The sequence below is a fragment of the Sturnira hondurensis genome, unplaced genomic scaffold (genome assembly GCF_014824575.4).
Source record: "Sturnira hondurensis isolate 20B ecotype Veracruz unplaced genomic scaffold, ASM1482457v3 Scaffold0007222, whole genome shotgun sequence".
Classification (NCBI taxonomy): Eukaryota; Metazoa; Chordata; class Mammalia; order Chiroptera; family Phyllostomidae; genus Sturnira; species Sturnira hondurensis.
Genome location: NW_028079853.1, coordinates 1,456,028 through 1,473,410, shown reverse-complemented (window position 1 = coordinate 1,473,410; position 17,383 = coordinate 1,456,028). Strand labels below are relative to the sequence as shown.

The following is a 17,383-nucleotide window of genomic DNA, read 5'->3' as shown; positions in this document are numbered from 1 at the left end:
ACAAATAGCTAATATGCGTATGAAATATCCTCATCATCATTACTCAGTAGAGAAGTACAAATAAAGAGCATAATGAGATACCATTTCACACCTGCTAGAATGTTTTTTTTTTAAATTTATCTTTAGAGGGGAAGGGAAGGAGAGAGGGAGAGAAATACCAATGTATGGTTGCCTCTCGTGGGTTCCCGGCTGGGAACTGGCCTGCAACCCAGGCATGTGCCCTGACTGGGAATCGAACCGAGATCCTTTGGTTTGCAGGCCCAGGCTCAATCCACTGAGCTACACCAGCCAGGGCTAGAATAGTTTTAATTTAAAAAATAAAAGCAAGTGTTGGCCAGGATGCAAGAAATTGTAACCCACATACATTGCTGATGGAAATGTAAAATGCTGCAGCCACTTAGAAAATGGTCTTGCAGCTACTCAAATGATCAGTTGTAGATTTACCACATGACCCAGCACTTTTCCCTCATAGTATATGCCCTAAAGCAATGAAAATATATGTTCCCTCCAAAACTTGTACACAAATGTCCATATCAGCATTCTTCATAGTAGCCAAAAAGTTGAAACCACCTGGATGTCCATTGACTAATATGTAAAGAAATTCTGGGGTATCTTTGCAATGGAATAAAATCTGTCAATAAAAAAAACTAAATACTGCTAAAATGCTACAACATGGATGAACCTTGATAGCTTGCTAGGTGAGCCCTGGCTAAGTAGCTCAGTTGGTTAGAGCATTCAATATGCCAAGGTTGCAGGTTCGATCCCTGGTCAGAGCACATAAAGAATCAACCAATGAAAGTATAAATGGGTGGAACACCACATTGGTGTCTCTTCTGTCTCTCCCTCTTGCTGTCAAGTAAAAAACAAAAATACTATTTCTGCATAAGAACAGACACATGGACCAAAGGAACAGTAGAGTCCAGAAACAAACCCAAGTCTCTACGGTCAGTTAATATTCAACAAAGCAGGCAGAAACACAAAATAGAGTAAAAATAGCCTCTTCATAAATGATGTCAGGAGAGCTGGACAGCTACATGCAATAAAATGAAATTTGATCATCAACTTAAACCATACACAAAAATAAACTCAAAATGGATAAAAGACTTAAATATAAGTCAGAACACCTTAAAAGTCCTAGAGAAGAACATAGGCAGGAAAATCTCAGATATTCCACGCAGCCATATTTTCACTGATATGTCCCCCTAGAACAAGGGATATAAAGGAAAGACTAAAAATACAGGATCTCATCAAAATATGAAGCTTCTGCACTGCTAAAGAAAACGGCATTAAAATGAAAAGAGAGCCAACTATGGGAAAACATTTGGTAGTGATAACTCGGACAAAGGTTTGATCTCCAAAATATATAAAGAACTCACATGACTCCACTCCAGGAAGACAACCCAATTAAAAAATGGACAAAGGACTTGAACAGACACTTCTCCAAGGAGGACATACAGCGGGCTCAGAGACATGAAAGGATGCTCAGTATCACTAGCCATCAGAGAGATGCCAATTAAAACCACAATGAGATACCACTTCACTCTGGTGAGAATGGCCATTATAAAGAAATCAACAAACCAGAGGAGTTGGAGAGGTTGAGAAAAGGGAACCCTAGTGCACTGTTGTTAGTGCACTAGGGTTGCAGACTGGTGCGGCCAATGTGGAAAACAGTATGAAATTTCCTCAGAAAACTAAAAATGGAACTGTCTTTCGACCCGGCAATTCCACTGCTAGGATTATACCCTAGGAGTCTTGAAACACCAAAAGAACCTATGCACCCCAATGTTCATAGCAGCACAATTTATAATAGTCAAGTGCTGGAAGCAACCTAATTGTCTGTCAGTAAATGAGTGGATAAGAAAACTGTAGTACATTTACACAATTCAATACTGTGCAGCAGAAAGGAAGAAGGAGCTCCTACCTGATGTGGACCCCGGCCAGCAGAGTCTATGTGTTGTAGCTGTAATAAACAAATTCACATGGACTACAGAAGTCCTGTGGAGAAAAGGGGACAGCATGGCCACACTCGAGGGAGAGAGCCACAGCCCTTCCCTGGACAGGCTTTTATTGCTTTTCTGGGCACATTGCATCCAGTATGGTCCTCATTTACTATGCAGAAGTTTGCTTTAGGTGGTTACCTTTTACAGATAACCGAGGAAAGGATGCCACTAATCACATCACAATAGAAGGATATTTGCAAATGCAAAGGGAAAAGTGGTTGAACTGGTTATATTCATCCTTGGGAGGTTTAGCATAGATTTTAGGAAGTTACTTTAAAGATATGCAGTAAACATACTGAAGTATGTACAGAAGAACTAATATGATGTTTGGGATTTGCTTTGAAATAACCCAATAGGGAATAAGGAGCGAGTAGGGCTCAGATGAAACTATTTATTGGCTGTGTATTGATAATAGTTGAAACTGGGTGCTAAGTTTATAGAGGTTTGTAGTACTACTCTCTATAGGTGCTTAGAATTTAGATTTTAAAAATTAGCCATGGCTGGTGTGGCTCAGTGGATTGAGCACTGGCCTGTGAACCATAGGGTCACCTGTTCAATTACCAGTCTCAGGGCACATGCCTGGGTTGCAGGCTGGGTCCCCAGAAATGGGTGTGCGAGAGGCAATCACGCACTTTTGTTTCTCCCCCTCTCTTTCTCCTTCCCTTCCTCTGTCTTTAAAAATAAACAAGTAAAATGTTTTAGAAAGAGAGAAAGAGAGAGGGGGTTAACAACCTAGACCCTGGTCTGGTAGTTCTGTTAGAGTGTCCTCTGGTTATGCCAGGGTTGCAGGTTTGATCCCCAGTCAGGGGACATACACGAGTCAACCAATGAATGTATAAATAAGTGGAAGAAAAAGTCAGTGTTTCCCTTTCTCTCTTTAAGATCAATCAATAAAATAATTGACCTGTATATTTATATATAATATAATTTTATATATTTATATATGTTTGTATAGTTTTAAAATTACACATAATTCATGACTACATCCAAAGTTGGTTTTTAATTGGAGAATTATGGTCTGGAAGGAACAGGTTTTCTAGAACCCGTTGTAATTGCAGCTTCCTACCCATAGTTGACAAGAATAGAATTGGCAACTTGATGTGTTGGTTTCTCATGTCTGGGAGTTTGCTAATCTTTACCTAACCAGCTGGGTGCCATAATACATAGTATTTCCACAGAACCATTATTGTTATGAAAAGACATGTGAGACGTACTTTTTATAAAACTTGCAGCTGATAAAATGTTGTAAATTCCTAACTTTCTAATCAGCAACACATGTATATTTTAAAATGACACCAAACTTAACACCTCTAAATATAGTGCATGTGTCTTACAAATAGAGTAGTACATTCATTTTCTTTTTTATAAATATTTTACTTATATACTTTTTAGGGAGCGGAGAAGGGAGGGAGAAAAAGAGGGAAAGAAACACCAATGTGCAAGAGATACATCTATTGGTTGCCTCTTGCATGCCCCTAACTGGAGAACCTGGGCTGAAACCCAGGCATGTGCCCAGACTGGGAATCAAACCTGCAACCTTTTGGTTTGCAGGCCGGCACTCAGTCCACTGACCCACACCAGCCAGGGCTATATGCATTTTCTAAATGAGTTGATTTTGTTAAATATATACCTTGCAGGCATGCTCATTTTGAGACAACAGATTTTCTTTCTCTGAAACATTTTTCTCTCTTTTTTAGGAAATTGTTTTAGGTTATGTGAAAGAGATGCATTCTCATTTCTGAGGCTTACCAGAAACTCTGATTTGAAGAGAATAAATGGTTATTGCACCAAACCACAGGAAAGTCCAAAAGCTCCATCCCGTAAGTTATTATCTTTTCTAATCATGGACTAGGCAGCTCCCAAAGAGGAGGACAATTGGAATCAAAAGAACGTATGGGACAGGCGGTGACAGGGGTACTACATCATACTGTCATGTAGTTCAGGTCTCCCAAATTGTACTGACGTTGGCTGTGCTCACAGGTAGCAATGATTCTTCATTTTCCTCATTTGTCATGTTTATTTCTTGCCTCAAGGATTGGACTGTCGCTTTTTGTAGGAGAATAGATGCACCAAAGTAAACAATAGTTTAGAAATATTTTAAGGAACCCCAAAGATAACTAAATCGAGAAATGATATTTTGGGTAAAATATAACCTGGGCTAAACTCTAGGTTGGACATTAACGTCAGCCACATTTAGTCCTGTCCCTAACTCAGACCCTTCTCATTGCCACCACTATAGGAAGGAGCATAATTAATGAACCGTAGGGTCCTAAGAACTGTTTGTCTGTTGCCTCTTCATGAGATTACACTTGAGCAAAGCAGGTCTTGGTGAGTGGAAAGGAACCATCCTCAAAGAATATTTTTATCAACAGCTTAAAAATGTTTATATCCTTTGACCTGGTATTTCATTTATGGGCATCTATCCTAAGGAATAATCCCTACATACAGGAAAAGTTTTAAGTGTAAAGATGTTTCCATTTTTTATGTATAATAAGAAAATGAGAAGTAAATCTAAATGTCAACTAACCCGGGAATGATTAATTACATATGTCAGATTTGCTTGATGAGATTATGCAGCTATTGGAAATGGTGCTTATATATACCATGTACTAGCATGGAAAATGTGACAAAGTTACTGAACAAAGCAGGATGCAAAATTTTAGATTGTATATATGCACAAGCATGATCCTGGTATAAATCGCACATGCATACATACTTACGGGGATAAGAGTTAGGAAACACACCAAAATAAAAGTATACAGATTATGCTATGACAAGAGAATTAGAGATGGTTTTAATCTTTTTCTCTTTTTTTCCCCACATCTATCTTTTCTGAATTGTCTTCAATGGGGTATATGGCACTTAAAATGAGAAGGGAAAAATACTATAGTGAGAGCTGTATCAAGTGCTAAAAGTTTTCGATAAAACTACAGTAGTGCCATGTCTATACTTCTCAACCTTTTTTCTTGCCTTTGGTTCCTTGGGGTTTTTTCCTATTGACTTTCCTGTTCTTTTGCTGTTAACTTCTGATTATGTGAAAGGAACAGCATAAACAAAACTGTGGAGGTGGGACTGAGTGTAACACGTAGGTAACGGTCAAGGAGAAGGTCTGTCACCTAGAGAGATGGAGGCAGTACATAGAATTTGGGTGATCACCTGACTTCCGCCAAGATGGAGGCATAGGTGGAAACACTGTGCCTTCTCCCACAACCAAGTTTGAACACAACAGAGGTTTGGAGAACTAGGACACACCCAAAGACCAGAAAACGGAATTATACAGAAGTCCGACAACTACGAACCATTCAACGGGGACGGTAAGAGAGGTGGAGCCAGCAGCGAGCAGGGTCGGGCAGGACAGATCCCCCAACCTGGGCGCGCAGGCAGCCCAGAACCAGTCGGGCTGTGGGGCAGACTGACTGTGGTCGCACATTCGCGCACAGTGAGACGGACCACACAGGCCCCAGGGGGCGAACCCAGTGGTGGAGGGCTGACGGCGGTGGCACACTCGAGTGCAGTGGAACGAAACGCGTGGGCCTGGTGACGGTGGTGGCTGCGGTGCCCGTGGGGGCCACAGCGGCAGGCGGCAGAGGGAAGCCATTGTCCCTCTTTGACCCTGCCCCCACATACAACGTCACAACCCAGCAACTTAGTTGCCCTGTTCTAGTGAACACTTTAGGGCTCTGATCCTGCTACGGAACAGGCACGAACAGCCCAAAGGATGGTGCAAGAAGAACTCAAAGTCCCAGAGCCAATAACTCAAAGCAACCGAGAAATTGCCAGCCTCTCAGAAGCACAATTCAAGACACTATTTATCAGGATGCTCACAGAACTGGTAGATTATAGTCACAAATTAGAGGAACATAGTCACAAATTTGAGGAACATATGAAGGCTAAACTAATTGAAATGAAGGGAGATGCACAGGAAACCAATAGTGATGGAAAGGAAACTGGGACTCAAATCAATGGAATGGACCAGAAGGAAGAACAAAACATCCAACCAGAAAGGAATGAAGAAATGAGAATTCAAAAAAATGAGGAGAGGCTTAGGAACCTCCAGGACATCTTTAAACGTTCCAACATCTGGATTATAGGGGTACCAGAAGGGGGAAAGAAACAGCCACGAGTGGAAAACTTATTTGAACAAATAATAAAGGAGAACTTCCCCAGTCTGGCAAAGGAAATAGACTTCCAGGAAATCCAGGAAGCTCAGAGAGTCCCAAAGAAGTTGGACCCAAGAAGGAACACACCAAGGCACATCATAATTACATTAGCCAAGACTAAAATGAAGGAGAGAATCCTAGAAGCAGCAAGGGATAAGGGGACAGTCACCTACAAAGGAGTACCCATCAGACTGTCAGCGGATTTCTCAAAAGAGACCTTACAGGCAAGAAGGGGCTGGAAAGAAGTATTCCAAGTCATGAAATCCAAAGACCTACAGCCAAGATTGCTTTATCCAGCAAAACTTTCATTTAGAATGGAAGGACAGATAAAGTGCTTCTCAGATAAGGTCAAGTTCAAGGAGTTCATCATCACCAAGCCCTTATTATATGAAATGCTAAAGGGACTTATATAAGAAAAAGAAGATGAAAAATATGAACAGTGAAAGGACAGCAAACACACAGTTATTAACAACCACACCTAAAACAAAAGCAAACCAAGAGGACAGCTAGATCAGGAGTGGAACCATAGAAATGAAGAACACATGGAGGGTTAGCAACAGGGGAGTGGGAGGAGGAGAAGGGGGGAGAAGGTACAGAAAATAGCATAGACAGTAGGTAGAAAATAGATAGGGGGAAGGGCAAGAATAGTAGGGGAAATATAGAATCTAAAGAACTTGAGACACGTGGTTATAAACTAAAGGGGGGAGAATGGTGGGGGAGGGAGTGTGTGGGTGGAGGGGAATGAAGGGGGGGAATAGAACAACTGTAATGATATAATCAATAAAATATATTAAAAAGTAACGTAAAAAAAAGAATTTGGGTGAGATTATCTCCAAGGTCCCCTCTACGTTGACATTCTGTGATCCCCTAAATTTTCCTCCTCCTTGCCTTTGGTGACTTCCCCTGTCTTTAGAAGACTTTCTCTTACAGTCTGTGGTTTTGCACCTTTCTCCTTTGTCTGCCTCTTTGGCCACTCCGTTTTCCTCTGCTGCGTCTTTGTCCTGAACCCTGTCTGGGTCATGCCTGAGGCACAGCCCTTGGCCTTCTTCTCTTCTTTTTCACCTACCTTTACCGATGTTTATCTCCACTCTGGGTTCATTAATGAAACCTACTCAGATGGCATATGTTTAGACCCAGTAGTTCTAAAATGGCACAAATAAAATTTTTTGTTGTTAAACTTGAGAGTCATAATCTCACATAAGTAAGATATCTTGTTTTCCTCATAGACACTTACACCCACCGAGTGCCATTACACAAACCTACGCATTGGGAGAGGAAGATCCTGATATGGTCAGGTCGCTTCAAAAAGGAAGAAGAAATCCCAGAGACTATCTCGTGAGTGTTGTACTTAGGGTTGTAAGCAGCTTTTATTTCTTACTGATTTGTTTTAAAGGAAAAGCAGTTCCTCTAAGTCTGACTATTTAAAAACTTTTAATCAAGTTTTGAAACAGTTTTCACATTTTCCAAATGTCTCCTCTTTATCAAGTATCTGTAATAGAAACAGTGCTAGGAAGCCGGTATCTTATCATCGTTATGTGATGTAGTGCCCAGTGAACAGCATACTCTGAAGCCTACTGGTTAGGTTTCTTCTCCTACCTACCTACAGAAATGTGACTAAACAGTGATGCCCACTCTTCGTAGTTTGTTTTAATCTGGTGTACCAGTTACTAGTGACAATAACCATATTCTATGCAGTTCACTCAAGTGCTCAGACATTGGCGTAAAAGTATTTCCTGAATCTCTGGGATGCAGGAAAGAGTACCTTCTGTCACCAGCTTCCTTATACCCAGCCCGGCTGGGATCTTGGGACTCCTACAGAGTCTGTAGATGATAAGGACATGTTCCTCTAACCCAGGGTTTCTCAACCTCAGCACTCTTGACACTTTGAGCCAGATAATTTTTGTTGTTGGGGGCTGTCTTGTGCATTATAGGATGTTTAGTAGCGTCCCTGGCCTCTCCACTCCTTTATATGCCAGTGGCACTCATTAATGACAATCAGAAATGTCTCCAGAATGTCCCCTGAGGGGACAAAAATTACCTCCAGTTGAGAACCACCGCTTCACTGATTGGTGTGCACCTTGGCCAACAGAGATTCTGAGAAATAGATGCCATCTTCCGGGTGGGGCATCATCCTGCTCAGAGACGGGGACTTGGGACAATTCTCCTAGTCATTCCCTTCTCACAAGAAAACTACTCCTGCCCCTTCTGCTTTCTGGTTTCAAGTCATGAGTGCAAAAGATATGGGTTCATTCAGGGTATCTTTGTCAGAAAGATAAGTGGTCTTTGCCTTCTGTGTACAACACCTTTGAGAGAGAGTCCTTCTGCTTCTGCATGTCAAACTAAATAGCACATTATTTCAAGAGGAAAAATTATTTCAGTGGGAAAGCCCTATTCCGTCTTTGCTCAAGTGACAATATACTCTTGTGGGAAATTTCAGTGACATCAAGTGTGTGCCTGTTCCAGTTTCTTCATGAAAGTCCCAGCAGAATACAAGCTCATATATACCCGTGGACCCAATAGGCGCTATATAGACTTTGCTAGGGAACACCTTCAGGTGGCCCAGATCTGTAAGTGGTTCCCAGATCCCCTCTAGCCCAAAGTACGAGCTAGTGAGTTACCCTCGGAGGCCTTTTTCTGAGCCTGGGCAGCCATTTTTCTTTGTGCTTGTAGTTCTGAACAGGCACTGCTTAACTTGCCCTTCGTGATTACTCCCTGTAGAATGGAGGGCAACATCACGGCCTTATTTATGTGCACTTTACTATTTTTTTAAAAAAGATTTTATTTTATTAATTTTTAGAGAAAGGGGAAGGGAGGGAGAGAGAGAAACATCAGTGTGTGAGAATCATTGATCCATTGCCTCTCGCACCCCCCAACTGGGGACCGAACCTGAAACCCAGGCATGTGCCCTGACCAGGAATCAAACCAGCAACCATTTGATATGTGGGACGACACCCAGCCTACTGAGCCACACCAGTCAGGGTTTTTTAAATGTTCCCTCAAAAGCAAACTATATCACTTTTCATGAGGATCACAGTACTTCGGTTGGAAAAGTACCAGTTCACATAAAATATTGTCAACATGGGTAGTTAGTTTGTGGTTGGGGGGATCTTAGATGCTCTTAATAGAGCAACTCACTGTCCTTAGCTGTTGTCCCTGGTTTCTGCGACCTGCAGGCCCAGCCGGCTTGAGTGCCTGGAGCACTCCATGCACATTGCTGCTTCAGTGGGTCCCACCTCTTACATCACAGTGTATATGCTTTTGGGGTGCTCCTACTACCTGCTTTGTCCCAGATCCTGTGCTTCCTTCCAAGCACTTTTTGTTCTTTGATTTAAAATGTAATATGCATTTAAAGGGGGTGGAGGAGTAGTTAGCACTCCACTTCCTTCATCTAGAGATAATCATTTCCTATTTATAATCCACTGAGTAGCCCAGTTCTTTATCCTGTGCCCATTAAGACTCTAAAAACATTTTTTAAATTTATTTTTAGAGAGAGGAGGGGAGGGAGAAAGAGAGGAAACATCAATGTGTGTTTGTGTCTCCTGCACCCCCTACTGGGGACCTGACCCAAAACCCGGGCATGTGCCCTGATTGGGAATTGAACCAGCGACACTTTGGCTCACAGGCCGGCACTCAATCCACTGAGCTACACCAGCCAGGGCTCTTCAGACTCTTTCTTGTTTGGCCTCTCAGCTTTCCCACAAGAATGATAATCTAACCCTAACCCTTAACTTTCTGTTAAGGCACATGGATCTGTATTCAGTGGACAGGTTAGAAGAGGCACTTGCCCAAGAGCTAAAATTCACTATCACTCAATTTTAGCAAAATATTAAAAGATAAACATGAAGGGAGTATTGTGTAAAGGGTCNAATATGAATAGACAGAAAACTGTACTTGAAAAATAATTAAATAAAAAAATTGAAAAAAAATGTAATATGCATTTAAAGGGGGTGGGGGAGTAGTTAGCACTCCACTTCCTTCATCTAGAGATAATCATTTCCTATTTATAATCCACTGAGTAGCCCAGTTCTTTATCCTGTGCCCATTAGGACTCTAAAAACATTTTATTTATTTATTTTTAGAGAGAGGAGGGGAGGGAGAAAGAGAGGAAACATCAATGTGTGTTTGTGTCTCCTGCACCCCCTACTGGGGACCTGACCCAAAACCCAGGCATGTGCCCTGACTGGGAATTGAACCAGCGACACTTTGGTTCACAGGCTGGCACTCAATCCACTGAGCTACACCAGCCAGGACTCTTCAGACTCTTTCTTGTTTGGCCTCTCAGCTTTCCCACAAGAATGATAATCTAACCCTAACCCTTAACTTTCTGTTAAGGCACATGGATCTGTATTCAGTGGACAGGTTAGAAGAGGCACTTGCCCAAGAGCTAAAATTCACTATCACTCAATTTTAGCAAAATATTAAAAGATAAACATGAAGGGAGTATTGTGTAAAGGGTCTTTATACTGTTTCAGGTATTTTCGAATCTCCTGATTCAAGGCAGAGAACAGAAAAGTTGGGTATAAAGAGCACATTGTTTAACTCTCTCCTGTGTTTGTTTTCTTTTGAACTGCACTTTGTATTGAAACTTTGAGGCTCAATGCAGTATCTGTTGTCAGGATATTATTCAGAGAATCATTATATCACGGAATATCTTCTTGAGAACCTCAAGGAGAAACAGCTACTTGTTCTACTTTTAGCTTTAGCTGCTAATGTGAAACTTGAGAGCCAAACTCAGGACCCACTATAGCAATCATAGATTAATATGTGTTGCTTTTTGTGGGGGGACTTTGTTCCTGGTTTCACTTTCTATTTTCACACTTTCTCCTTTTTGTTCTACTTCAAGTTTGTGCCCTCTTATTGTATTTTATAAGTAAACATAAAATGAGTTGTGAAAATGCCCCATTGTCACTAAAGTCCTACAAGATCTCCAGGCCCCATTTCCTTTTTTATATTTATAGGCACCACTCCACTTCTGATTCATGGTACAGAGCTTTATATCTTGCTGGCAACTTCAGAAAGTGAACTTTCTCTCCTGATCTCATTGCATTATTAGGTTTGAGATGCTCGATGCTGCAAAGAACAAGGTCCGGGTGAAGATCAGCTATATAATGATGGCCCTGACTGTGGCAGGATGCATCTTGATGGTTATTGAGGGCAAGAAGGTGAGAGTGGACTTCCTCTCTATCTCTCTTTTCCACAAGAGGCAGTCAGGGATGGACCCTTGTATTTATTCTCTGAGAAGAGGAGGCTACTTCCTACACAGGAAATTGTACGACACAAAGTAAGATACAGTGGGGACAAACCTAGCAAACCTAGGATAGCACATCTGGGGATAAACATAAATCCTAACCTTGGCAAAGAGAAGGACTAAATCATGTACAAATTAAACAGTATCTAGTCATCCACAGATTTGATAAATAATATGAACTAAGAAGCCCTGGCTAGCGTAGCTCAGTGAATTGAGCGTGGGCCTACGAACCAAAGGATCACAGTTCAATTCCCAGTCAGGGCACATGCCTGGGTTGCAGGCCAGTTCCCAGCAGGGGACTCATGAGAGGCAACCATACATTGATATTTCTCTCCTTCTCTCCTTCCCTTCCTCTCTAAAGATAAATAAATAAATAAATCTTTTAAAAAATTTAAAAAAATAATATGAACTAAGAAATGACACTGTCAAATTTAATGATAGCTCCATGCGTGTCTGTAAAGCACTGTCAGTACATGGGCTTTTTTCTCCCCCTTTTCACCGCCTTGATCCTGGTGAGCAGTCTTACTAGTCTTTGCTTTGAGCTCAGCCAAGCTGGGCCACATGTCTAAAGACCATAGCTGTTCAGCAGTACATAGGAATTCAAGTCCAGAAATCACTGTATTAACATAGGTAATTATTAATAACTATCATTAAATGGCCTGTCTGCCAAGTATTGTACTTTACTGTTATCTCATTTGAACTTCACAACACTGCAAGGTAGGTACTATTATTAGGACCTTATTTATAGCTGAGGAAACACAGCTTAGAAAGCTTTAGTACCTTGCCCAAGGTCATGCGTCTCCCTAACGGCAGAGCCACAGTTTGCACCTCAACCTGAGGTGATTGTAATATCGCTCCCACGTACTGAGTGCTTATGTATAGCAGGCAGTGAAACTCATTTAATTACCACAATAACCTTAAGAACCTAAGAGGTAGGTTCTCTTATTATGTGTTTTATAAAAGAACGTGAAGCTTAAAAGATGTTAAATAGCCCTGGCTGGTGTGGCTCCGTGAATTGAGTGCCAGCCTGTGAAACAAAGGGTTGTTGGTTCGATTCCCAGTCCAGGGTACATGCCCGGTTGCTGGCCAGGTCCCCAGTAGGGGGTGCATGAGAGGCAACCACACATTGCTGTTTCCCTCTTTCTCCCTCCCTTCCCTCTCTAAAAGTAAATAAATAAAATCTCTTTTAAAAAAAGATGTTAAATAGCCCTGGCTGGTGTAGCTCCGTGGATTGAGTGTGGGCCTGCGAGCTGAGGGGTCACTGGTTTGATTCCTGGTCAGGGTGCATGCCTGGATTGCAGGCCAGGTCTCTGGTTGGGGGTGCATTAGAGGCAACCACACATTGATGTTTCTCTCCCTCTCTTTCTCCCTCCCTTCCCCTCTCTATAAAAATAAATAAATAAACATCTTTAAAAAGTATTTTAAGAACTTTAAAAAGTTGTTAAATAATTTCCCCAAAGTCACATGGCTAATAAGCACCAAGATAAAAATTGAGAACCAAGTTTGCAAGTTATCAAACTTTATACTGTACTATCTTGTGATTAAAATGTAGTTACTTTTATATGCAGCAGCAATGGTCAGATATTTATTTATTAATTTATTAAAAGATTTGATTTAGTTATTTTTAGAGAAAGGGGAAGTGAGGGAGAAAGAGATAGAGAGAAACATCGATAGGTTGATTCTTGTATGCATCCTTACCAAGGACTGGACCCACAACCCAGGTATGTGCCCTGACCCGGAATTGAACTGAACTGGTAACCTTTTTTTTTTTGCAGGACAGTGCTAAACCAACTGAGCCACACCGGTCAGGACCAAACCTTTATTTTAATAACCTTTATTTTATCACTGCTTCCCTTTGGAAAGAGATGTCTTGCATCTATTATCACATTTAAAAGGTTTTTCTTCCAATCCGGTGATAACTGATCTCCTTATCCCAAGAGTTAGCAAGTGAAAGGAAATGAACTTCCAGCTCTCCTTAGAGTCTCCAAATGGAAGATACTAGGATCTCCTCTAGCCCCATCTGAGGGTATATACACCGTGTTCTTTAAAGATTTTTACTTATTTATCTTTAGAGAAAAGGGAAGGAAGAGAAACATCAATCGGCTGCTTCTTGCACACCTTCAGGTGGGCTTGTGCCCTAACCAGGAATCAAACTGGCAACCTTTCACATCCAACCCACTGAGCCATACCAGACAGGGCCACCCTGTGTTCTTTAGAGTTTCTCTCTTGTTTTGTGTCATAAAACTGTATTACTTGCTTTTTATGGGACTATTTATAAAAAATTGGTAGATGCCACTGGAATGGAAAACTTCTGAATTTAATGTGAATCAGAAGAGAGAAATTAGCCACTCTATGGTTTGTGCTCACCCCCTACTTACCATGCAGTCTCCTCCCCTTCCCATACTTAATTCTTTACATATGAAACTCTACAGATATAAGACAATACTACCTTATAGGGTGACAGTGTCACTTGTTTTGGTATAAAAATTTTGAAACTGGTCTACTAACAGAAGCTTCACAGGGAGGGAAGCAAGGGAGGAGGATGGGTGCCTCTCCCCCACTGCTGTTTGCTCTCAAAGGATGGAGCAGTAGGATATATGTCGCCGAAAATCATCAATGGTAGTAGTTGGTGAAGTCTGGGATCCCCAAAGCTGAATGTTTTGGGTAAAAAAAAGGGGGATAAGGAGCTAGAAAAGTGTGAAAGTTTACAATGATTCGGAGGAAAAATGGTAGCAACAATGAAAAGCAAAAGGGAAGAAAAGGGGATAAAAATGGAAAGGAGAAGGTATTTAATATTGAAGGCAGGAAAGAGGAAGAGAGGCTAGAAGATTGCATGGATGAGGCCAGAAGGAAGAGCAGGGCTTGAGTGGATGGACTATAGTACTGGGAGGCATTAGAGGAAGAAGTCACCCTGAGGGGACTGCGGGGCCCAGCTTGCAGCAGGCCTGTCTCTTCTTGTACTGCTCTAGGTACCCTGCTGACGTCAGTGCAAGGTAATATCACTCCCAAATGGGCATAAATAATTACTTGTTCAAATTGTTTCATTTTAGGCTGCCAGAAGACACGAATCTTTAACAAGCCTGAACTTAGAAAAGAAAGCTCGTCTGAGAGAGNGCCAGAAGGAAGAGCAGGGCTTGAGTGGATGGACTATAGTACTGGGAGGCATCAGAGGAAGAAGTCACCCTGAGGGGACTGCGGGGCCCAGCTTGCAGCAGGCCTGTCTGTTCTTGTACTGCTCTAGGTACCCTGCTGACGTCAGTGCAAGGTAATATCACTCCCAAATGGGCATAAATAATTACTTGTTCAAATTGTTTCATTTTAGGCTGCCAGAAGACACGAATCTTTAACAAGCCTGAACTTAGAAAAGAAAGCTCGTCTGAGAGAGGAAGCAGCTATGAAGGCCAAAACAGAGTAGCAGAGGTATCCATGTTGGCTGGATTTTGAAAATCCAGGGGATGTTTCAGCAACAGCCTGTATTAAAAAGACTGTGGTATGAGGATCCACTTCATGCAAGCATGGTTGGTACAAACATACCATTACCCTGTTTTGCTCTAGAGGTACAAATAAATTTTCTGAAAGAACTGACTTGTCTCATTTCATGGCTTCAATGCAGGTTAAATGCAGTTTCTCAGATTTTTGATAAAATGAAAACAATGAAAAATGAGACAACTTATTTTGACTTTAATATTAACTCTCCCTTAAAATCTGGTACAATATCTATCTTGATTCCCATTACTAAAATGACTTCTCCCCAGAAGCCAAAATGTCTTCTTTTTCTGCATTTCTCTCTCTCCTTTGTATTCATTCTGGAGACATAAGAAAGGCCAGCTGAGTACACTGCCCAAGTGCATTTAGGGAGTGTCTTCTCAGAGCCCTGGCAAGCATTCAGACCACACTTTGCCATTTTGGCACGTGCTGGCAGACAGAGGTGTCCTGGCGAGGTGAGGAGAGTAGTGATCTGGCCACAAGTTTCTGAGAACTTCGAAATCCCAGCCTCGTGGTGTTGCTTGGGGCCAGCACAGTCACCTATTCTGCTTCATGGCTTCGAATTCCCAACGGGTCCTTCTCCTGCTGCCTTTGCACTAAATTCAGTTATGAAAATCTATCAAATGCATTTTCTCATTAGTGTTGAAAGATAAGCATTTGTACCCTTGGGATGCCAAGTTGTCTCATATTTAGGTACGGATGCTGGTTTCTATTTTAAGTATTTCATTTATTTTCTCACAAGTAAAAATGGATGACAGGTCCTCATAGCCATATCAACCTGCTGGGTCTCCTAAGAGGGTTATAACAAATTAAAAAGCACTATATGCAGCTTTTTGGGAACCTGGTTTAATAAAATACTCAGTAAAATGTAATGCACCAGTCTAGCTATAGCTTCATAATCTATCTGATGTTAATGATGTCTGTCTATATATTTTACAATAATTTGACCATAACTACTTTTTAGATACCAAAGTCTTTGATTTTTATCACTTGAAAGTTATAAAAAAGCATCACTTCTCATACATTTTAGCAGATTAGTTTTTCATGAGTATTTTGGAACACTTACAATGTTCATCTTACCTAAACCAATGTTATAAATATGAGTAAACTTTAATATAATTCTTTCAAAAATAAGTAATCTCCCCTAGCTGGTGTGGCTCAGTGGACTGCAAACCGGGTGGTCACTGGTTTGGTTCCTAGTAGGAGCACATGCCTGGGTCTCGGGCCAGGTCCCCAGTGTGGGGCACACGAGAGGCAGCCACACATTGGTGTTTCTCTCCCTCTCTTTCTCACACTGTTCCCCTCTCTAAAAATAAATAAAATCTTTAAAAAAATAATAAAAGTAAGTAATCTTTCTTCATAGAACAATTAATATTATTAACGTCTAAAGAAGAATGTTAAAGTGTTATATCTTATTAAAAAATGTTTCATTAACCCAAAGCTTACAGATGTTACAGTGCAGCAAGAATTTACACAATCATTTTTCATTTTGTGTCACTTTATTCACTAACTCATAGCAGCTACCTCTTTATGGATTAAATAGAAATTTCTTGGCCAGAATTAGATCGGCCTGCCCCTATCTAGTCCCACTTCTCCCAGTACCCGCACATACTAACTTCTTAGCAGTCATACCCCACTAACTCTAATATCTTATGTGCCTCAGAACTAGTCAAGAAAATCAGATATAATGAGCACTAGTATGATACTCTAGAATACAAAAGAAGAAAGGTTTGCTCTTGATACTTTCAATTGTTGTACTACCTTTTGCTTAATTTCTAGATTTTTTTTCATCATGTCTCTATAGATACTGGGCAGAAGCCATTTTCTCTTTATATTTTCTAAAAGCCCTATTGGATAAAGTTAATATGTGAGGCTCTACTCAGATACTTTTAATTTTAATCAACAAAAATAACAGTATGGGGAATTGATTCCAAAAATTTAGTGAAAGCAGGTGAAGAATGAAGTGCTGGTGGTATAATTTGCTGGCATTTATCAAACATTACTTGAGTCCACTGTATATACAAAAAGTGAGAATACAAAGATGAATAATAGAACATACTTATTGATCCACAGAGCACATAATATACTGGAAACATGACCCATGAAACCATTACAGTACAATTGGTAAATGATATATTAACTTTACTAACAGAAACTATAGAAATAGCAGGAAAACCTAACTCAGCTGCCAGCTATGGTTGGAGTCAGGCAGGCACAAAGTAGTGATGTCTGAACTAAGTTTGAAAGCATGGGTAGGAGCCTGTGGGTCAGACACATAATGCAAGAGTATCCTCCCACTCAGACATTTAGTTTGCTTGAAAATCATGAGAGCACACAACCTGACAAGGCATCAAGGGGTCCTTTAGTAAAATGACATGTTTTAGACTTTCAAAACGAACCTAACCGCCTATTTTTCCCAATCTGCTGGCTTGATTCCATGGACCACTTCACATCCCATCATGTAGGCTTATCATTTAAGTGTGTGAGTG

At 41.0% G+C, this 17,383-nt stretch overlaps 1 protein-coding gene across 2 annotated transcripts in view; it reads left to right on the top strand.

The window, feature by feature from the left end:
• FAM162A (family with sequence similarity 162 member A) overlaps positions 1–14,990 on the top strand; it is a 36,353-nt gene extending 21,363 nt beyond the window's left edge. Inside the window, exons 3-6 of one of the 2 annotated variants that reach the window (XR_005067288.1) lie at positions 3,698–3,820; positions 7,387–7,495; positions 11,214–11,322; positions 14,459–14,538. Coding sequence is in view for 1 of the 2 variants with exons in the window: in XM_037051492.1 (XP_036907387.1) it covers positions 3,698–3,820; positions 7,387–7,495; positions 11,214–11,322; positions 14,731–14,823 (434 nt within the window). In the remaining variant the exon portion in view is untranslated. Of the gene's footprint in view, positions 1–3,697; positions 3,821–7,386; positions 7,496–11,213; positions 11,323–14,458; positions 14,539–14,730 lie in introns of those variants that run through there. The other variant, XM_037051492.1, reaches the window with a different exon arrangement.
• Positions 14,991–17,383: the final 2,393 nt, after the last annotated feature.